Source organism: Anastrepha ludens, chromosome 4 (genome assembly GCF_028408465.1).
Source record: "Anastrepha ludens isolate Willacy chromosome 4, idAnaLude1.1, whole genome shotgun sequence".
NCBI classification, from domain to species: Eukaryota; Metazoa; Arthropoda; class Insecta; order Diptera; family Tephritidae; genus Anastrepha; species Anastrepha ludens.
This window is the reverse complement of record NC_071500.1, coordinates 51,935,172-51,959,406: the sequence shown is the minus strand read 5'-3', so window position 1 is coordinate 51,959,406 and position 24,235 is coordinate 51,935,172. Positions and strand designations below refer to the sequence as shown.

Here is a 24,235-nt window from a genome sequence, read left to right as displayed (position 1 = left end):
TTACAGAAAATGTTATAATAATAACGAAATCCGGTTTAAAAATACAATATAACATTTTTTTGAAAATACTTTCACACGAAATATTTTCAGAAATATTATATACACTTTCTGCAAAAATATGTGGATGCTATAAAAGCAGCCAATAACATAAAACTCGCAGATAACCTTCTTTACATAAAAATCACAAGTACAGGCAGCTCTGTTATAAGCAAACCTCAAATGTAAATCAGCTCAGCTGCAATTAGTGGTTCCGTACCTTAACCATAACAGGACCATAGCAATCAGCTGTTCTGATCAAACATATGAGCATCACGGTAAATGATTATAGATGCAATAACCATAACTGTAGTCGTAAGTATCTATTGAATTTTTTCCCCGTAACAGTAAGCAGATGTGAAATACTTTAAATGTTTTTGATATTTCCGATAAAAATTTGAAGATTATAAATGAACGGCGATAAATTAATACGCTTAGTGGAAAATTAATCGTGTTTTTATGACAAAATGCAAATATTTTCATTAGATATTCTTCAATATCAGCTATTTATGGTTACGGCAAGACTAATCGTCAAATGCTGTAATGTTGCGGCTATAGTTATGGTTGCGGCTATGGCGTTATGGCTGCGGCACCACTAATTGCAGCTTAACTAACGCTATTGAGGTGGAAACTCCTGATACTTTTAAATTAACCGATCTCTTATAGTGGAATTACTCTATACGTAAACTCAACTTAAGTTATGTGAGAACTTAAAGAAGTCTACTCAAGTTGACAAATCCACTTACTTATACAGGCGTATGCCCAATAAATAAGAGCATGCAATGTTTCATATGTTTGCTTCTCAGTTTCATTGAGCTCCTACAAAGAGTAATGTCTACCTACTGTAACTTGAGCTGTCCCTCAGCACCACAATATAGACGTTTATTGTAAACACATCGTTCATGATCAGCCTGGATATAATAATTTGTCATATTAGTTTTTGTGATACTCTCAGCGCTCTCAATTTACGTAACTTAAGAATCCAAAATCGACAGCTCTCTAAGTTTCTTAACGCTAGAGTAATTATTTATTCATGTTTCCCCATTTCGCAGCCTGCTGTCTAGTTTGTTAAGTTACGTGTGATTTTAGAGTAATTAAACCATAAACTGTAGTTAAGTGCTTGGTGGAAATAGGTCATAAATTTTTTTCAATTAAACTTTTATTAACAAGTTTTCTTCCTTTTTTTGTAATACTTACGTTGTACTGCTAATTTAAAACTTGTGGAGCCTTCAAAAAAAGTGTTTCTAGTACATGTATTGCATAAATATATAATCTTTATAAAGATATAAGCTATATGATATAATTTTGAAAATTGTTGTTTATACTCTGTTTATGTTTCTACTGGAGTTTGCTATCCATATTCTGCACCCTCCATGAGCATTCTTCGTCGGTTCGGCGAACGCTGTTGCTCTTTTTCTCTACCTTCGCTTGTCATATTGGGCTATCTTTTATTTCTTGTTGAGTCTTATTATTTTTAAAGTAGTTGGTATATATATATATATATATAATTGGTGCGTACACCCTTTTTGGGTGTTTGGCCGAGCTCCTCCTCCTATTTGTGGTGTGCGTCTTGATGTTGTTCCACAAATGGAGGGACCTACAGTTTCAAGCCGACTCCGAACGGCAGATATTTTTATGAGGAGCATTTTCATGGCAGAAATACACTCGGAGGTTTGCCATTGACTGCGGAGGGGCGACCGCTATTAGAAAAGTGTTTTTCTTAATTTTGGTGTTTCACCAAGATTCGAACCAACGATCTCTCTGTGAATTCCGAATGGTAGTCACGCACCAACCCATTCGGCTACGGCCAACCCATTCGGCTAAAATAAAAAGGACTATGTCTCTACGACGAAGGATGGTCAATAACGCTACCCTTTAAGGGTTAAGGCGACAGAAAGCTCAACTAAAATACTTTATTCAGTTCCATTAGATTTCCTCTTTCGTTGAACTCTCTGAAGTTTTCTTCAAATCATATGAATCGAATTCTTCATGGCTTTTCCAGCGTATATTTCGTATTTTTTCGTTCACATTACTAAACTTTTTTGCTGTGCCACATAATCTGAATTTTTCAAACAAACTGTTGAGAAATTTCTGAAATATTTTATATAAAAAAGAGCGTGCCTCGAAATTTTTGACCAGATTCTCTTTCTGCAGGAACACTGAAAATAATATCGGTAGGTCAATAGCCTTTGCTGCTACTTGCCTTAATTGTATGTGTAATATAATCATTTATAATTATATTTATAATTATAAATAAAAATATCAGTGTATAAAAAATTATTTTCAAAAATGCGCCTATACCTGAGACAGTGTTTGACAAAGACTACAAAACATACTAAGACTCATTACATCTAATACCCTCAAGGCAACGATAATTTATCTTCTCTTTAAAAAATTTAGTATATGAGAACCTAAAACTATTTAATTTCTTTAACAACTTATAGCTGTAGCTGACATGGTTGACACTGAAATTTTGTATCCAAAAACTAGCTGGAAATATATCATACAACCGAGGATACGGAGTTCTAAAGTATCGAACATGAAATGTACCAAAAAAGGAGTTATGTTTGGTTGAGCCAAATAAAGTGTATTTGCTGTTAAAGCGAGTTTTGCTTATTATTTTTTTCGTCTGTAAATATGAATATTATGCCCTTATTATGCCCTTAACTCTTAAAATAGTATATTGAAAGCGTATATTGTTCGCCATGCTTGTTGGGTCATGTTCTTCCCTATAAAAGCAGGAATCCTCCCATGAAGTTGGAAAACAACAGGTCCCAACATTTTTGGAGTGCTATTAGTTAATTATATAGAGCCCACAAATATAAAAAACATTAAAAAGCTGTTCACTCACCCTTTCTTCCTCGCGTATCATCTCAGCAATTTCAGGTTTAATCTCCATTTCCTCATGATGTCCCACCGTTGAACTCAAATTTGACGCACCACCTGCGCCCGTGCCCGCTGCACTTGCACCACCAGCTCCAGCTGCTCCAGCAGCCAACGACGCACCAAGTGCGGAAGCCATAGCCGCATGTGACTGTGCCGCTGCATGCAATTGATGTTGGGCGGCTAACTGCTGGGCGGCGGCTGCAGCATGTTGATGATGATGGTGTGAGTGGTGTGGATTAACGCTGAGAGCAGCAGCTGCAGCGGCCGCGGCAACCGGATGGGAATGTACATTCAAGGAAATACCGCTAGCATTGGCTGCTACTGCCGCCGGTGAAGACATTGCGCCTTTGAGGCTATTAGCAGATGTCAATGATGGTGAGCTACTACGGCCTGAAGGACGATACGAATGGCCAATGGCGTGCGATATTGGTGTGGTCGGTGTGTTCGGTGTGGAACTAGCTAGCGTAGGTGTAGAAGTACCGGCAGTCGGTACTGTCGAGAGTGTTATGGTGGCGGACTGTGAATTATTCTGATTGGCACTAGCTGCTGTTGAGTTACTGTTGTTGGGGTTTGGCGAAGCGAATGGATTACGTACAATGGTTGAAGTGGTCATTGCAACGGGTGGCGGTTGTGGCATAGCATCAGCATCGGTATCAATTGCTCCATCGGCGGCATTGACAGCCGAGTTGGAGGTGCGACCTTCTAGGTTGGTATTCGAAGTTATTGATGTTGAACCGCCAAAACGGGCAATGTTGTTGGTTTCGGTAAAGAGGCCATCTCTTGAACGTTTGCGCTGACGCTGTGCATTCAAATTCATATCGAGTATTGCAGTATCGAGCATGCGCGCGCGTTTTGGCTTCTGACCGCCATCCTCGGCACTTTCTGTATCCTCATCGCTCTCGGCTTCCTCGTCATCGTCAAAAATAGTCATGCGCTGTTCGGGCATCATGGGATGTGGTGCGGCCATGCCATGTCCACCACCGGCACTCACCTCCGCTAGACCGCGTATCTTTAACATTTCGGCAACTTTTAGCAATGGATTTATTTGCTCTTGACTCACATTTATCTCACCCTTATACATGAACTCCATTATGGCTTTTAGCTCTTCCCATCGCACATCACGCATAATGATGATCGGATGTTGGCAAGGATTATCGTAGAATAGTGCCTGGAAGTAAGGCGAGCAAGCGGATAACACCATTTTGTGTGCCTTGATCGATTGACCCTCACAAGCAAGCGTCACATCAACGAAAGATTCATTTTGTAACAGCTCATCGAAGACATTCGTCAAATTTGTTTGATAGTTGTTCCAACGCAAACAGAATTGCTGTTGTTGCGTATTAGTTGCCATTGCAGCTGCTGCGGCCAATTGCTTTTTCGACTTCAACCCAATAGGAGAAACCGATTTACGTGCCGTTAGTGATGTTGGTGCGGTCGACTTTGACAATTTCGATAAGCGCATTGGTGCCGACATGGCTGCTGTTATGGGCATATGCATGGATGAGTCCAAACCCCGGCGCTGCTCAAATTCAAAGAGCGCAGCATTCATGCGTGTCAATAGCTCCGCGGACGCCGAGTCTAAGCTGTGTCGATGATGATCGGGAGAAGTGGGCAACGAGCGTGACTTTGGCATTTGTACGTCAACACGCAAATCAGGATCATCGTCAAGTGCCGAACTCAAGCCCACCACTTCGCTCGTGGTGAAAGGCCGTGGTGGCGGCGTTATATCACCGCTTACTAAAGTTCCCACAGTCTTTGATGGTGGAGCGACGGCGCTGTTGTCGGTTGCTGTATCAGCAGCTGCAACACTCTCAAACTCCTGTGCCGATCGCTGTTCCATAGTGTCTGCTTCTGACGTTACAATTGTTGTCGATTGTTGCTGCTCTAGCTGTTGTGCCGTTGTCGCAGGACTCGCCATCTCGTTATGTGCTAGTGGTGTAGTTGTTGGTGAAATGGCTACTTTGGCGTCAACTTTATTGTTACCAACGTGAAACGGGGAGGCTGTGGCGCATGCGCGTGCGTTCCCTTCACTCTCACTGATCTCGGACACAGGCGATTGATAACTGGCGATTAGGCGTTCTGCCGTTTCTGTATGCTTTTGTGTATAGTCAATAATGTCTTTTGTCATATCCATTATTGCGTTTTTAGGTGAAGTGCAATTTCTTCCGATTTTATTATTTTTTTATTTTTTTGACAATTCCTGAACACTCAATATTTTAAGTGATGCACATTTTTCTGCTAGTTTATTGTTTTATTTTCTGTGCATTAGCTCTTCTGATTATAAACTTTTCCAATGTAAATATATATTTTTATTTCTACTGCAAAAAAATAATTATTTTTAAATTATTTAATTTTAGTTAAATGCAATGCACAAGTAAATCGCCACGAATCGGCGTTGCATGCTTCCGTCTCACCCCAAGCTTCAACTGTGGATAGTTTTTTGTGAAATCGCCCAATTTTTAGATGTTAAAAAGTAGTTTATTAATATTTTATATAAACCTGTTTATGGCTTATATCTTTTTTGAAATTAAATGCATGTCAAAGTGACAAAATTGTTTTATGATAAATGAAAATATTAACTGGCTTTATCATATATGTACATATGTATATGTACATATCTAAAGTTTTGTCTCACACATTCCGAAAAATATTCCCCAAAATGAACGCCACGTCTTTATATGCCAAAGTCAGGTTACGTTGAAATTATTGGAGCAAGAGGGACGATTTTTCGAAGACAACGCGGGATCTGATCACTACTCTGATGCAGTGAATTTAACCATTACGCTTATTGTCTGACTTATGACTGCCTCTGCCGTGTAAAATCAAGAAGTTGCTTATTTCTCAGATAGACATGGAGTTTCCGTAATACTATCATGACAGACATGTGGCAGATATTCTTCATGGCACACTTATCAGCTGCTGCAAAATTTTGTAAATGTAATACAAGAAAACAGATGCAACCGTTTCGTTAGGATGACATGGCAATTAAGCCACTGTATTCAGCCACAACGATCTGTTTCGATATCGCTAAATCACATGATCACCTCAGTTCCATCTGAACCACTTGCGATCTTTAACTATATTAACATTTGTATTCTCTTTAAGTATCGGCAGGCACATATGCCTATTTCGCAATGCTTTCTTTTGTTTTCTTAGAGTCTCTACCATTAAGAATATACTCTTCCTTTTTTGCTTCAAAATAGTTTTGTCCGTCACGTAGCCTAGGCCGCATGCGTATCATATACTTTGCAAGCCAAAAATTCAAAGCTTTTTCAAAAGTTGAGTAAAAAATAGTTTACTAAACATTACCTGTGAAATAATATCTAAGCAAATCAATCATGAAACATTTAGAAAAGTTCTCAAATTCAGCAAAAAGGTGGACAAAGTAAGTATTTATTAATTTGTCTAAGCTAAGAGTTATTCAGCAAAAGTTGAATTGAGAAATTTAGGTTATTTTTGCTTTCTCTAAAACTATTTGCATTTGTATTTTGATTGCGCTAATACTCTTTTAATATATTTTTTGCTATTTAATATATTTTTGAATCAATGTAAGCATTTTTTTAGTAAAAATGCCCCAGGTTAAACCATATACAAGGCGGCGCAAAATAAATCACCCGTTGTACGTCAATCATATTTGACATTTGTGAACTAAAGAGCTGCTGTACATAGACAAACAATGGAGCGCATAAAGGTCAAAATAAAGACTTCCATCACTCAAAATCATTTTTTCATATACAATAGTAAAAAGAGTTGCTTAAAAACAAATTTGGGTAGTTCATTTTACGCCACCTTGTATAAGTGTTTTAAGAATTCTTTAACATACCATTCCTTTTTAAAATAGCGAAATGTTTTTATAAAATAAAAAATTTATGGCATCGATAACTTTCTCATAACGCCTTGTATTTAATAAAATATTTTCTCATTAAAGAGGAATAATAAATTTTTGGATTAAACTCTGTTGAATAATTCATATTAATATAATAATTTTGTTACAAAATAATCAAGACTCACACCACAAATAGAAGGACGAGCTCGCCCAAACACCTAAGAAAGGTGTACGCGCCAATTATTTATTTATTTTTTATTTTATTTTAATAATAATAGTTTTTTTATATGCATACTCAAAAATGGACTCAGTTTTAAGTGGAAAATTAAGAATTTCGGACATGACTATTCTTAAAACTAAGTTCTTTTTCAAAAAACCGTTATTTTTAATGCATTTTTTTCTAATATATAATTAATTTTATTTCATTCAATCATTCATTCATTTCATTTGCTTAATGAAATCAAAACCTTTTGAAAAAAAAAACTTAAAGTTTGAGAAAAATTAAGCAAAAATAGCGAAATTAATTAAAATACTTAACAATCAATTTCAATGTATTCTCTTATTCTCTTATGTTCAATAACTTTTAAAATCTTTAGTTCGGTAGGAATTAATACATGGGAAACCCCATTTCATATCATAAAATCGCAGTGATTAATTTTATTCTGTTTTATATTTTTTTCTAAAATGTATTTTTCGTTTCCAATATACGTATATACTATATATACGTATATAATTTCATGTAACATATACATAGCCTGCAGATAGCTTCTGCTTAGAAAATCCCTTTGAAAAACCCCGAATTTTAAAAGCCAGTTTTAAAAAAACCCTATTCAAAAAACTAAATTGTACAACTACAGTTTACAACGACAACACAGAATCTTTTTAGAAATAGAAATGTGGAAAAAAAGATTTTTAAAAGACAGTTTTAAAAAAGACTATTTAATTCTTAAGATTTTTTTATTAAAAAAAAAAAAATGTTTTTCTTAAAAAAAAATATGTTTACATAGACAACAGACAGAATATATTTAGAAATAGAAGTGTGGAAAAAAACGATTTTTAAAAATTATTTTTTTTTTAACCTTAAATTTTTTTTTAGGAAAAGTTAATGAATAAAAGATTTCCCAGTTATGGGAAAAAGCTTTTCATGTACTTAATTTTTTTAAATTTTTTTTTAGGAAAATTTAATGAATAAAAGATTTAATTTTTTAGTAAACAAGTTATGCGAAAAAGCTTTTCATGTACTGTTATACTTAATGCCTTTTTTCATGCCTTTAGAACTGAGATTTTATCAAAAATTATTGTATTTCTTATATATTTTTTGTCAAAAACAATACTCCTGGTTTAGAAAAACCAATCACCAAGAAAAATTTAAATTTTTAAAAACGTAAATTATGTATTTGGTAAAGTTTTTCTTAATAATTTATTTTTTATGTTTTCCGTATTAAACTATTTTCAAAAAAACCTAAATGTACTTAGGAAAATGAAAAGTTACAAAAAAGATTTAAAATGTTTAAGAAGCAAATTTTATGTTTAAATAATTTATTTGTTATGGTCTATACTCTTTTCTAGATAGTATTTTAAGTTAAATATTTAATAAAAAGTTACAATATTTCAGAAAAAATATTTTTTTTCATAGAAACCTTTGACTACACTTTAAAAAAGCCATTCAATTTTACTTTTTGTTTGCTTGTTTTTATTTTTTAACTCCAAACTAAATTTTACTTTTGCTTTATGTTTGATCAAGTTTTTTGTTTTCTAAAACACGGTTTTTAATTACTTGACAGAGGAAAACATAAAATTTTTTGTTCATTACTCTTTTGAGACAGTGTTGTACAGTGTAATTGAGAAAGAAAACAATGAATTAAAAAACAGGCAACAAAATTTAGGGCAGCATTTTTAGAATGCATTTTTAGCAGAATTCAAGTCATTTGCTGCAAAAGTGTACTAATCCAAAAACAAACAAATGCGTCATAATGACCGTCGCTTTTCTCTTCTGATGTCGAAAAAAAATCTTGACAGTGTCACATTAGAAGAAAATGTGCTTTGTACTAAAAGGGTAATAGTAATTTGAATATGGGTATATTCAGAAACGCATTATAAATGCGCAGTAATTGCAGCGCTGGCAGCACTGCCAATGTGACAAGTGTTGCAATTGATAGATTGGCAGTATTAAAATTTTTCCTGCAAATAATGCGCGACGTTTGATACAAAAATGGCGTTTTCGAACGCGATGCATTTGCAGTACTGCCATATTTGCATTTCTGAACGCATTGCCAACACTGCAAAAGTACGTTGCGCATTATAATTAATTATTGAATATACCCTATATTAAGGCCGATTTTCTCACCATTATGAGGTTCTTCCAACAAACACCCCATACAGATATGTAAATATATATTTTTTAAATCTGTTTATATTTTAAGTTTATATAATTTTTTTGTTACACTGAAGCTTCAAAGAAAAGTTATTCATAGGGACCAAATTCACGTATAACTTTCTCAATGTTAAGTAAAAATGAGCTCGCAGCAGACAACAAAAAAACAAATAAATGTATGTGCATACATATTTTGAAAAGACTATAAAAATTATTTATTAAACAACAGCAACAACAACAACCATAACAAAAGCATACAAACACCACAGCCACTTGCGCATTGCGAGAAGGTGTGAATTGTCTACCAGCTGCGACCGCAAAGGCAAAGTTGCCTCAATTTCCTCGAATACAAAACAAATTCATATAAATACATATGTATTGAGTAAGCTTCTGCGCTACATCTGCCACCTTCTCCCCACCTCTTCAGCAAGCGCGTCCCAATTTATCTCAAGCATAGCCGTCCATTACGCTACATACGCATTATGTTGCTGCCTGGCTGGCTGGTGGCTGGCTATTCCGTTGCTCAGCTATTGCTGCTTGGCTGCTGGCTTGGCATTTGATGGTGTTTTTGTTGCAGCTGTTTTGTTGCTTCATTATTTATTAATTTTATTTTAATGTTATTTATAATAATTTTATATGTGGCGTAATATGTAAAGATTTATGCGTACATATGTACATGTATACGTTTGTACACATGTGTAGATATGTGGTAATTGTATGGTGTAAAGGGTATCCGCAGAAACATTAAGAGTAAAACACATGTATTTACATACATACATAAGTTTGTGTAAAACGACGCAAACAAACTTATGCACTTAAACACACACACACACACACACGCATAGGGCAAGCATGCTGGCTTACGCACAAATAAATAAATGTGGAGACACATAAAAATAAATTGCTGTTGTTGCTGCCACCACCAAGGAATTACGCAGCGCAGCATGGCTCAGTGTATTTGTTGGTAGCTCGTGTATGCCAATAATTTCTTTTATTTATTTATTTTATTTATTATTGCTGCTTCTGCTTCTAGCGTTAGTAGCATTTCAGTGGTTCGGTCGGCCAGGCGTGGCACGATTGCTGGCTGCTACCTTATATTACTTTTATTATTATTATATTTATTACTTTCTGTTATTATTGTTGTTGTGGCTCTTATTTGTTCTATGTATTTTCGGAAAGTCCTTTATGGGCGCACATCTATATGTATGTATAGGTGTAGGCAGGCTAAAATACGAAATGGGTAACTTTTTCCTTACATACTGTATAGTCAGTGTGTATGCAACTTTACATTGAATATGTATGTACATATGTATGTGCATAATTAAGAAAATATATAGAAGCAAGAAAATATCACTTAAGAAGCGGCTTTTTTTTGGTTTCTTCTCCTTCGTTTTGGGAATTTCTGTGTTCGCTATTGCTATTATTACCCATATTTACACGAGAGGCGATTCATAATTAATTCACCCTTTGCCACACAAAATGGATATCGAGTAAATATAATTTATTTAACAATTTATTTATTAACCTACGCAGTGTTCTCTATTTCGCCGTTACTTTCATTTTCTATCAAAAATATGCGCGTCTCTTTTTAATTTTTCTCTTATCATCCTGCACTTCGTGTGCTCCACTCCTCAGCTTTGGGAAATGTTTATTTTTTTCCTTCCCAAGTTTCTCAAGATTAGACTTGAACTTTTGTCACTGCAAATAATTTATCTATCGCATTTTGCACTTCTACTAGCCAGTCTGCAAAAGCGCCTAATTGTCGCCGACACATCCTTACGACAATGCGAAAATATTTACGCTCAATGTATTCTTATTATTTTAATACAACTTTTATCACTACCCGCTTTGAATTCTTTCTGCCTCTCTGACTCCCACCATCTTAGCTCGCAACATTAATACTAATTAATGTTTCCCATTCTCTCTTTAGAGGGTGGCAGACCACGTCGGATATCCGACATTCTCATCTTAGCATCCTTTACTTCTTGGCGTCTCTTCAGCCAACAGCTAAGAAGAAAATTGGCGCTTTTTTTAATTTGTTTAATCTTCTTTATACTACTGCGACTCAACATTCTCACTGTCTGCTATGTCCTTTCAACACAAATACATATATACTTCTGTAGGTATGTCGTTATTTGCACTAAACTGCTTGTTGAGTAGCTGATTTTGGTGGCTGTGAGTTTCCAAAGAACGTCGTCGTCGTCGTCGTCGCAATCGACTTTCGCGTCTGCGAAGAAATCAACAATATGTATTTATGGAAGTGTATCTCGAGCAACTACAATAACCGTTATAATAATGAGGCGAGCGTATGAAAGTAAGGACATCCGGCTAGCCCGTGCTTCAAGGCTATGAAGCTGAGGTTGAGGCAGCAACAGCCACCCGCATGTTTGTGTGTACAAGAGGGCCCAATAGGGTGATGGTGATAGGTGGATTTGGTTATCACGGTAAGGCGCGCGCGTAAACACGGTAACAATATGCAAAGCAACAACAACCAAAATATCAGCAGCAAAAGCAGTAGCAGCAATAGTAATAAAAAAATGCGCACAACAATAAAAACAAAAGGAACCTACGGAACGACAATGGCAACGGCATCAAGAACGACAAAAACAACAACAATGCCTGTTGTATGATTGTACACATAAAGGAGACCTGGGTGGCGGAAGCAGGCAACTACGTTGGCAAACTGAAGTGTAATAAATTAATAAATTACAAATTTGTTGCGCGCTGCAACGCTGGAAACTTTTTCACTGCTGTTGTTCACAGCTTTTTACTGCTGTGCTTGCTTTTTCCGTGCGCATTAATTTAAGTTTTATTTATACGTTTTGTTATTTATTATATTATACTACATATTATGTTCTGGAAATCGATTTTCTCTGCTTGCATTACGCATAAATAATCAGTTTTTCACTGTTTTCTTATAACATTTCTTTAATTTTTGCTGCATCAAGGAAATTCTGGGTGCTTTTTTGTAATGTTTCGGTACTTCTAGTTCACCTTTTCACTTCTAGAATATTTTTCTTTTACAAATTTACTATAATTCCTACTGGCAACTATTTCACTTGCACAGAGTTCTATTTTAATTTGGTTTATTTTCTCTTATTTCAAGTTAAAAATTCTTATTCATTTTCTCATACTGCCACTATTTCAAATTCATCATCAGCATCGAAAAAACAAAATCAAAGATCATTCACAGACTGTGCGCGCGGTCGATTGAGCGTTCAATCAAAACAGTTGCTGTTCATCACAAATCAAATCATTTCTTTTCACACTCTCGTCACCATCAATTATATTCAATTCAATCGGACGAACAACACGACACAACAGTTGAATGCGAACTGAACTCGCGTACATGAATAAAACTCAACGTTTGCGGTTATGCATGAATCCAATGCTGCTCGCAGCGTCACCAGCAGCGCTGCCTATCTGCCAACTAACGCACACTTTCGCACTCAAGCGTTGTTTGGAGCTGTGTGGGTAACTCGTACTCAGCTCAGCTGATGCGTTATGTGTTGGTGTGCGTGAGCACCGGAAAACAACTTCTTTGTATTTGTCTGGTTGATTTTGTTGCTGCATTCGCATACGCTCACTCTCTCAGCGGCGCATTTCTGCCAATTCATGCTGCTGACGATTGTTGCTGCTACTGCCACTGCTGCAATCTGTTTTTGGGGGTGTGTAACTGCAACTAACGACGACGGAGGTAGCGAATTCGCTTCATTTCCTCTCTGTTTCATTTTCCTATGGTTCCATTATGAAAGAAGACACCCCTGTGCTCCTCGCAAAGTTATTAATGTTGGAAGAAGTGAAATATCAATTGGTTTACATTGTGTATTTGGTTAGCAGAGAATTGCCGAAATTTTAAGAGTATAGAATTGTTGACGAGCGTTAGCAAGAGAACATTAGAAGTTTTTGGCCATGCATTTGTGAATACCATATTGCTCACTCAGAGGCTATCAAGAATATTCAGAAATTATCTAATGAAATTTTTGTAAAACTGTTCCAACTGTTTCAGTAAAAACAATTTGCTATGAGCGCTGTTTTCTAAAGAATTTTTTATGTTTCCCACAATTCAGTGCACAACGAAATGTAAAAGTTAATAGGCATGGGGAAAAAGCTGGTGCAAAAGAACAAGAACAGGCTGTGATCAAATTTTTTTTAACCAATTGTTTACGGCGATCTGTTCGAACGAGCACCAAAATATATTTGTTAAACTATTTATTGATCCGCATTCATACTATTTATATATTAGTATGAATGTAGGTACTTCACAAGACCCTCCTATATATTTTTGCACATAAGTTGATATCCAATTTACACATTGCCATGATTCTAAAAATTAATGGCATTTCTAGTTTTCAGAAAAAAAATGCGTATATATTGTAATTATGTAGTATATAATTTAATTATATATAAAAATATAGTAACCCTAATCAAGGCATAATAACCATAAAACTAACTTCTATTCACCAATATTTGATAATTGTTTCTTCAACTTATTCCTCATAATAAAGGAAAGGTGTAAGAACTATTACGAGTACAGTACAGACACCTAGCAAATTCTTATGAAAAACCGGAAGTATTGGAAACAATAACCAAATGAGTAGTAAACGGCAATAGATTATGTGGAAATTTTTAAGAATAAAAAAACCTATGGCCAACAACATTATTGAGTGGAGTGGCCTTCATAATAACCGGATAGAACATTTTTGGAATAGTAAAAACATCAACAAGAGGAAAGTGTCGAACAGTGGATTGCTTTGACCACTTATTGGGGCTTGCACTTTTTAAATTAGTTGGCTCGCTGCCGAAACTTTTTAAAGTTTTCCTGAATAGCAAAAGATAATTAACAGAGTATTAAGTGTACTTTGAAACTCATTCACACACACTCGAATCATAAATAGAAGGTGAACTCTGTTATTATAATTGTTATTAAAAACTGTACTCCTCCCACTGCTCTGAAGGCTCATAAGAACCACTTGAAGGCCAAAGGTAAAAAAAAACCGTAAGGTATCGATTTCGTAAGCATAAACCAGATCTAAATTTAAGGAAAAGCGCGATCTAGTCCTAGGAAGGTCTTCTACTTTTCTACATTTAAAATTATGGTTAAATTTTCAAGGGCATGGAGAAGGAGGAGGACAGAAGGTAACCGGTAGACAGTGACAAACTTCCTAATGTATTTATAACATGTAAAAGCTACTCATTAAACAACTATCTGCCGTTCGGCCCCTCCAGTTTTGTCTTACAACATCAAGACGCACATAACAAGTTGGACGAGGTGCTTGGTCAAAAATTTAGCAAAGAAGGCGCGCCAATTATATAAATGTATATGTATTGAATATATTAACAGTTATCGATATTTTTTTCTATATTTATGTTAACGCATATTTATAACTCTAAATTTTAATTTAACCAACATTTTGTTATAGTACAGCCCAAGACGAATTCATAGAAGAAAATTTATATGTATATTTTTTTTTTTTGAAATTTGAGATTTTGAATGTCAAAATTTCAATGAGAATGTAAATATACAAAAAAGACATCAACAAAGGAGCAGGGCTCTTTGATATTCAAAATACCGAATCGCATGAATTTTGTTAGGTTTTGATAGCTAAATATAAATATTTTGAAGTTAATATCATGTGGACCTAAACATACCTATATTGATTTCAAGCATTTCCTACTGGCATGACGTTTATACGAAGTTAAATGCCCGAAAAACTTGTTCCGTAATTCTCCTGGAATAATATTTTAATTCAATAATATAATATTTGTATTTATAGAAATGTATATTCATACATATTAATTTAATGTACCATAATGGAACATTATTTTGATATAAGATCGTAAGATCGTTTTTAAAAAGCAGCTGTTACAGAGAGCAGGAAGCCTGTACCCTCATTACTCTCATAAAAAAATTGCCTAAGTCTTTAATCCAATATTTAGCTGCAGAAATACGGATAATATTAAAACTAATTACTAAAGACCACATTTACATAAAAAAAATTATATTTCTTTTAATAAAAAAAAATAATTTTAGCAAAATCCAAAAATATCCAAGGTTTCGTGTACCATATGACCAGAAAGTACCGGGAAAGTTTAAATAAAAAAAACAGAATTAAATTTCAGGCAAATTTTTTTTATCTCCTTCAAAATATGACCCGTCTGAAACAACCCACGTTTAACCCAGTCCTCCATGCACGCCCGGTAAGCCGACGACCAGATGGCCTTCAGCTCCTTCGCCGCATTCTCTCTGATCTCCTCTATCGACTGAAATCTCCTTCCACGAAGTGGTAACTTCAACTTGGGAAACAAAAAGAAGTCACACGGGGCCATATCAGATGAATACGGTGCTTGTACGATGGTATTTACTTGGTCTTTGGTCAAATAATCCAGCACAAATTGGGCTCGGTGCGATGGCGCGTTATCATCATGCAAAATCCAAGAATTGTTTGCCCACATTTCCGACTGTTTGCGATGTACAGCATCTTTCAAACGCTTCAACACGGATAAATAATATTCTTTACTGACTGTCTGGGCCGACGGAAAGTACTCATGGCGTATAACGCCTTGGCAATCGAAGAAATCAGTCAACATCACCTTCCCTATACTATTTGATCATAGGGTATATTTGTATATATAACAATCATCATAATATTTATTACAGGAGAGTTATAAGGTTATTGTATTTCTAATGTTTCCTTATTTTATTTCAATAAGTCTTTAAGTAATTTTTTAATAAGTTATTTTTCTGGTTATATATGATTTATTGCTTATATTTCAACTCATGCAATAATTAACCCTTTAGTTTTAGGTAGAATTGTTTACAAATCTTTCGATCAGGGATGATCAGAGTATATACATAGAAGGGCAGAATTTACATAACAAAATATGTTTTTTTTTTAATTTTACGAGAAAAATGTAATGTTTTCGTTGAGCTATATAAATCCAAGTATATATGGAATTTAACCATTAAAGCAACTTTCTCTTGAAGATCTTACTTCCTGAACCCTTTCGAGAGCAATGGTTTTTGGGTATGACGTTTTGGTTACTCACTTGAAATACCTTCATTACTTTGCTCGCAGCAACTTTGAGAATGAGTGACTTCGTACTAGCAGTCAGATTACCATTTTCGTAATCTCATTAGGCATTGTTTTAGTTCTTTCTTCATGACATTTTGCTAGCCTGTTCTAATTAAAATGTAATATTTATAATTTTGTACAATATACGTTTTTTAAAAATTAGTTCAATAATTCACAAAGTTTAATTTAGCTTTATTTTTTTTAACTTCTGGTCGCATTGCCCCCGATTGCGGTTGTTGTTGGTGTTATTTTCCAGTCAAATCTCTCTCTTGCTACTGCAGTGTTGCCTAGTTTTGGATATAAAAACGCACTAAAATGCGCATTTAAAGAAAATAAAATACCAAATTTTTATTTAATTACTTAAAGAACTTTGTATGCGTGACAAATTGTCTTTAAAATGTGCGTTTTTTAAATAAATGTGTTATGGTTATGTACAATTTAATTTATGAGATTTTTGTTAAGAGAAACTCTTTTGTTAAGGGAACGTCTTTTTTGCTATATTTCAGGTTATGTAACAAGATAAGAGGCTCTTTTTGAAAAAATTTCGTTATGGTTTGTTCAGTATTTTCAGGTATTTTGTTGCTTATTTTTACTATGAATACACCTCCTCTATGGTTTTAATTCATATTCAATAAATTCAAACGCTTTTTAAAATGTGTAGCTTGAGAGAAGAAGATTTAATATTTTAACGTAACCTTAGAGAGAACAAAAATTAAATTTTCATTTTCAAAATGTCGAATTTTATAAGAAATAACAAATTTTCATTAACACTAAAATCTTCTGAGAGTGACCTTTTTTAACATTCTTTTGTTTAATAATACATTTTTTTTTAACTTAAAGTTTCGGTAGCTTTAAATTAAAAAAGGAAACAAGCACCAAACTTAAAAAATTTTTGCATTTCGGATATAAAAAGCACTAAATTTATTACGAAGAGCAAATGGTTGGCAACTCTGCACAACTCAGCTATTGCGACGTCACTCACTCTTTGATGGGCGCAATCTTGTTTCTATGATTCTTGGGGCAGACCGGAGCGTCCCGTCTTTGTGGCTGCGGGGTTGTCATATTTGTTGCAATAATTAATGACGGGGAAAGCCGTCTTGCAACTATGTTTCTGCACACGGCATTTGCCTGTTTGTACGCAAAAGCGGTAATTGAGAAATTATTTCAGTTCGATCATTCACGATCAATCGATCGATCATTAAATATATAAGTAATAAGTAAGTTTAGTTTAGAAAAGGGGTATTTGTTTACCTAAAATTAGGCCGAAACTAATTGTAATAAATCGCTTAATGTTCTATAACTAATATTTTAATAAAATATGCCTCTTCATTAAATTTGTTTTTAGAAATATAAATATTTTATTGTACATATTATATTTTAAAGAATAGTAAAATAGATTCCTAATAAACATCAACCTGTTCTACGTTTTATGTTCTTTATATTCTTATTTGCATTATCCCTCTTATGTTGTAAAAAGAAATGTACTTTAAATAAAGATTTAATGTTAAGCTCAAAAAAAAAAAAAAACAATTAATACTGTAAAAAATAATCCTCGTATAGCTTGAGAGTGATTACAGTAGCTCCATCGAATTATAGTTGATATATGTAATCTACCGTGCTGAATAAATACTCCTTTTAAAAAAAATATATATTCCCACAATACTGAACACAGCACTTTTAAAAACAATTGACATTCTCTCGACTCGGTTTACTATTAAACAATAAAAGTTCACTGTATGTTAGATTTCATAGCAAACAACCGAAATTTTAGTAAGTACTTGAAAATCATCCTGGAGAAAAGCGTCATACATAAACTGCCGCCAGGTGGTAGAGGAGCCTGGTCAAACTGATATCTACAACATATTTCTATGGCATAAAAATATCTGCTACGTGTTCTTACAAATCAATTTAAAAATTAAGGCAATTAGATGTTAGCTTTGAATTTCTATACAAAAAAAAAACATTTGCCAGGTAGCACTCAGTTACGTGAAAATATATTAGAAATAACGAAACTAATTTTTTGCTTTCAATTAGTCAGCTTATACATACGTACATATTTACGTATGTATAGGTATTATATATCAATGCCCGAAATGTTGGCCACCCAATATTTTTAAGCAAGCTAATGTGAACCCATTGTACGTACACAAGAATAAGCTGCCATGTGTGTTCAAATACATGTTCATATGTACATGCAATTATGTAAGAATGACTGTCATATAAGTCAAAATTCATTTGTATGCAAATTCAACGCTGCTGTAGGCACCCCTCTCTTCTTTTGCTTAACCTTATGAAACAACCACAACACGGCGAACTACTTACAAAAAAGTGTATGCACCTATTTATGTGTGTAGGAATATGTAGGCATGCATTTTGATATGTGTGTTTGTATGTATGTACGAATGTGCACTAAAAACCAGTCGCCAGTCGCCGGGTCCAACAGCTCCCACTTTCGCAATTGCAATTTTGGCAGAGCAGAGACCAATGTTCAGCCACCTTCAAGACATTTCGGCAGTGGTAAGAAAGAAAGAGAAGAGCGCAGAGACGAGCGCAGCTGCAACGAAAAAAGTCTTTCACTTCCACTTCGGCGGTAATGGCAGTAGCATCGTTATCGTTGTCGTCGACGATGATAGTTTTGCTGTTTGCTTGCGAAAAACTTGCATTGTTGTTATTGTTGTCATCGAAGTCGTTCATCGTCGAGTACAGAGTTGGAGGAATCGTTCGTCGAAAAATAAAAACAATAACACTAAGCCCCGCCTACATTAGTGTTGTACGTTTTCGCTGTTGCTTTTGCTGTTGTTGCTGTTCATGTCACGGAATGAGTGTGGTTTTTTATAAGCGCTCTGCGGATCCGGAACCTACCACAGACGGCATGCTATCGTCACATTGCCAAGCTAGCTAGCTAAAATCGAGGCAAGTTAAACAATAATAATAACAACAATACTATCGTATAGCCCCCACAAAAACATGAATTTAGTATAATGTTGCCTCGTGCTCTCGCCCATGTTGTTGCTGGTACATATTTGCTACACTTGCTTCGCTCATTTGTTCCTCGGGCATACGCTCGCTCTTACTTGTCGTTCTTGCATACGTTCGCTCTTCTCAACCATTGCACTTTTGTTGTGCTGGGGCAATGCTGAAACTGTGAAAAAAGAGCAGAAATCGTTTTTGCTTATTAACAGTGTAGAAAAAACGAAATCCACAAGTAACAACAACACAATCGGCAACAACAATTTCATAGTGGCTCCTGCTAGTGGAGAGAGTGAGCAACAACAAAGCAACACTGAAACGTCGTATGGAAGGCGGTGCTAAAAATGAATTTCCAGCATTTGTTAAATGGATGTACAAATCGCACAATCGGTGGGGAGTGCAAGCAGCAAATGATTAGGGGAAATATGATAGGGACAAGACGCGAGAGCACTGAGGTGGTGCAAAACGAGTGCATTTTCTTGTTATTGTTGCTGATGGCACTGAATCTACGGGTGGCGGAAGAGGGCGTGTAGGTGGCGACGTTAGTACATGTATTGTTATTCTTGCTGTTGGCATTGTCGTTGTTGTCACCAATGCCACGTGTTCGCTTGACAAAAACAACAACTACAATATTGCAACAAAAAAGTAGGCAACAACACAAACAACAGCATTGCATCTCAGCCAATGCAATGCACTTTTGCATATTTATATAATTGTTGTTCTTTTTGTTGTTAATAGTTTTTGCTTGTAGTTGTTGCTAGAATTGCGTAAATTTTCATATTTAAATTCGCGTTGGTGCATTGTTGTCGTTGTTATTTCTATTCGAACGTTGCAGCCCACTCACCGTTGATTGGCGACAGAATCCGCCCCTAAGTGAATTTATAATTTCAATAAATTCTATATTTTATTACACAACCACTCTGACAGCAACAACTATAATTTGCACAGATTGATTGCGCGTGAGTAAGCATTAAATGACTGATTTTTCCGGGATTGTCAATAATTGACAATAATAATTCATTGTAATTAGACGAGAAAGAGAAGGTGTGCATTAAATGATTTATGCTAATGATCGATTCGATGAATCAAATTAAATAAAATAGTGGATTTTTTATTGCCGTTTTTATTAGCTAGAAGAATACTTTTTACAATACATACATATGTATTATTTTATTAACCAAGTATAGGGTGGGACATAGACCGGAGTTCTTTTAAAAACTTTATGAAAAACGTTTAATTACTTTGAAGGATTTTTGCTAAATTGTCAAATTTAATGTCATTTAGTAGTAGTCCGTCCTGTCAACCCAAGAACCCATCGCTGTTCTCTAGTCAAACAAATGGCTCGGCTGGATCTAACTCGTTTCTGGATTGTGCTCACCACACATATTGTTGGAAATTCATACAACTAACGGAATCTAACCGCAGCACAGAGGAAAGCAATTATTATATATATGTAGTCAAGATGACTGGCAAAACGAAAGTGTCCTAGCAAATATCCTCTTGCCTTTGTAGATTTACAGCAGATATTATCTGGTCCATAATCAGATTGGATAGGATAGGACTTAAGCAGTCGCTATATCTTATCCCTTTTTGATACTGGTATTGGCGTTGATATTTCCTCATTAGTTTTGACGGAAGTGAAGTTTTCGGTGTGTAGATTTCTAATTACTGCCAGAAGGTAGGTAGGTCAATAAGGTATTTTTCTAGAATTTTAATTACATCTCTAAGCAAAACCTTATCAAATGTTTTTGTCAGGTCGGTAAAACAGTAAAAAACGTTCTTTTATACTCAATAGCCTTTTCGACGAGATGGAAAGAGAGAAGAGAATTCCACCACGGTACTTTATCGTTTCGTTTGTAATTTGATCTGGTCCCGGACACTTTCTGCTTTTAAGTTTGGCGATACTTCGTTTTACGTCAAATTTCGGTATAAAAAAGGTCGGGGAAGTAGTACAACTTAAGTCTGTTGGATCTATTGCTCTGGTTTCTAAGTATACTGATGCTGTATTTTCATAAAGTTTTCATAAAGCTAATACAATTTCCAGTTTTGAACTGGTATCGATGAGAAATCAATGCACTTATTGGCTGACTTTTCTATATTCCTTAAGATTTCCCATAATTTTTTGTGAGCACCACAAAGGTCGTGTTCGATGCTTAACGAAAAACTAATGTGCTACACAGTTATAATGTCGAAGACGACCTTCAGTGGATGTTGGATGCCTTTTAATATGCGCTTACCGATAACCAAGACAGGAGCTAAACAGCCGCTCAGGTCTAAACACACCATAACTACATCATCGAGAGAATTAACAGCTGAAGTAAGCATTCAAATGAATAAAGCAGCTCGAATCTCAGGATTCTTCCACAATGTAATATGGCGAAATAAGCTTCTATGTTTAAAAGACAAAGTCCGAATTTATAAAGCATGTGTTCGACCAGTACTCAACCTGTGCCGTTGAAACCCAAGCAGTTACAATTGCAACACAATAAGCAATGAACAAGTTTGAGAATGCATTATTGCGATCATTTACAGAACATACTCGCAGAGATCTTATGCGAAACGAAGAGATTAGAGAGATATTTGACACGCAAGATATTGATAGGTGGAGCCAAAGACGAAGAAGGGCATGGAAAAATCACATACCCAACAATATGTTAGCCAAATCAGTAATGGCGTGAAAGCCGATGACTACGAGGCCCTCCCAAACGCTGGAAACATACACTACAATCAAAACAAATGGTATCTCTTATATAATGCAAACGTTATTGAAAAACGAGATTTAATCCTATAATAAATAAGACGAAACGAAGAACAATATTTAATTTTTCTTTAACCAAACACAAAATTATAAGTTTTATCATTTCCTGTTTTTTTTTTTTTGCGGGTGAGGGGGTGAAAAATACCTAATGCATCATCAAAGCTGCCATCGTATGTCTGGAGATTTAAAAAACTCCCCTCGTTTGGAATCGTCGCCCACTCTGGAACCGCTTTCGCAATCCTTCACAGTGGCGTTCCACCTTCCTCATTGCAAAGGACTATAGGTTTTATCATAAGTAAGAGTAAAAGAGGTATAGTAGATAAATGGCATAAATACACAAAGCCCACAAAAAAATCGTTAGTTATTGGTACCTAACCAAAATGGCGTTGCCAGAAGTTTTTCAAATAAAATTAGTCCATGAAGATGGCACAAAAATATCACTCTCTGCGGGTTCCGCAATCCCCATATCCGGGAAGTTCGTTTCTTAGCGTATAAGCTCTCAATAAACAATTTGGGCAACACGGCATTCACTTTGGAGGGACTTCTTCAATATTTCAAAGAGATATGCAAGTCTTAAGGGTACATTTTCTATCGCGAAAATATGCTACTAAGTTTATGCCACTTTTCTAAGCTCTTATAGGCAGTCTAGAAAATTATGGAATATTTTGTACCGTGTTTAGGATTATTTTCCTACGGGAAAGATACTATTCCATGCTGACCGTAAATTTGGCATGCAATTGCTCCTTTTTAATAAATATTGTTTGAAGATTTTTTCAGAGTGGCGTGTACGAAATGTAAAGCTTTATTTCCGAAATATTTTCCAAAAAACTTGGACTTAAGTGCCTTTTTATTTCAGCTAAATTGTCCTCGGTGATACCTTTTTCTCAACTGAAGTAAGTGGTTTTAGCTTCAACCAAAAAATGCGTCAATTGACGCTTCTTTGTCGTGATAATTGCCATCAATTGGGAATATCTTTCCTCTCAGAAACATCGTTTGGTATCAAGCGGTCAGAGAAGTCTCATTTCTGACGGAGCTAATTGTATTTATTCTATATATTTGGCGGGATTAAGAAATTAAAACTTTTTTCTTTTCTGACGCGACTATAATAATAATAATAATAATAATAATTGGCGCGTACACCCTTCTTGGGTGTTTGGCCGAGCTCCTCCTCCTATTTGTGGTGTGCGTCTTGATGTTGTTCCACAAATGGAGGGACGCAACTATAAAACCAACAAAAAGGGAGTAGTTATCTATTACTTTCAGATTCGGATCTTTCCAAAACTAGGCGTGTTGTAATTATCAAGTTGATGCTAATGCCAGGTCCGCAGTCATACTGATAAGGTCTAATCAGTCCATCAACGATGAACTTTGGTCTTCACATCTCGATAGAACCTTACATGTAATATTAAGGAGATCGCTTCCATCATAACTAATGCAGATTGTAGAACCTCCTTTCTTTTAGATTGGACAGAGAGCACGGAGAGAAACTCTCTTCGATTGGCATGAGTTCGTCTGAAAACATTCCGCATAGGAGTGGATGCAAGCACTTTATCCACTCCTCACTATCGTTTTCGAATAGTTCAACCTACTGAATATAATCTACACAGCTATTACTATTCTGTTCTATAACCGCACTATTGATACTTAAATTTCCTCATAGTCGGGTAACAGAATACCAATTCCACCATCAACTACTGGAAAGGTCAGAGTTTTCATTTGATCCATTACGCTCGTTATTCAACCTTTAAATGTTCTTTGCATCAACCTGACACAAATTAAATTGAAGTACATACAGGGTCCGACACTCGATGTGTAACCAATTAAAACTGCTTAAATTTAGTTTGGAAAATTACTTTGATCCAATTGAAAGTAAAAAACGAGTGAAAATAATACATAATTAAGAATCAATTTACTTTTGCTCGATGTGACCACGTTTTGCTCTGACTATGGCCTTTAGACGGTCCAGAAACGAATCGCAAGCTGCTCGAATGTGACTTGCAGGTATTTCGGCCCACTCGCGGACAATGGCTTTTTTCAGCGCCTCGAGGCTGGTAAATCTTTTAGTTCAGACCTTCCTCTCCAAAATAGCCCAAATAGAATAATCCATTGGATTCGTGTCTGGCGAGTTGGATAGCCATTGTGTAAACGTTATGAGGTTCGGAACGTTTTTTTTTTTAGCCTTTCTTGGTTCACTCGAGCTTTGTGGGAGGGTGCCGAGTCCTGTCGAAACGTCCATGGTTTTACCCCAAAATGTTTGTCTATCCACGGCTTTAAAGCAACCTCCAGAATACTTTCCCGATAGTATTCCG

At 35.4% G+C, this 24,235-nt stretch overlaps 1 protein-coding gene across 2 annotated transcripts; it reads right to left on the bottom strand.

Annotated features, from left to right (window-relative positions):
- Positions 1-2,516: 2,516 nt before the first annotated feature.
- On the bottom strand, positions 2,517-12,440 carry LOC128862306 (protein bric-a-brac 2-like). Of its 2 annotated transcripts, none has more exons than XM_054100862.1 (2): positions 11,833-12,440; positions 2,517-5,240 (listed from the first exon to the last, which is right to left on the bottom strand). In XM_054100862.1, the coding sequence occupies exon 2, from the start codon at positions 5,054-5,056 to the stop codon at positions 2,831-2,833; it is 2,226 nt and encodes a 741-aa protein (XP_053956837.1). In that variant the 5' UTR covers positions 5,057-5,240; positions 11,833-12,440; the 3' UTR covers positions 2,517-2,830. The 2 variants fall into 2 exon arrangements, with proteins under 2 accessions (XP_053956837.1, XP_053956838.1); XM_054100863.1 differs by having other exon boundaries at positions 2,517-5,237.
- Between the last annotated feature and the right edge of the window lie 11,795 nt (positions 12,441-24,235).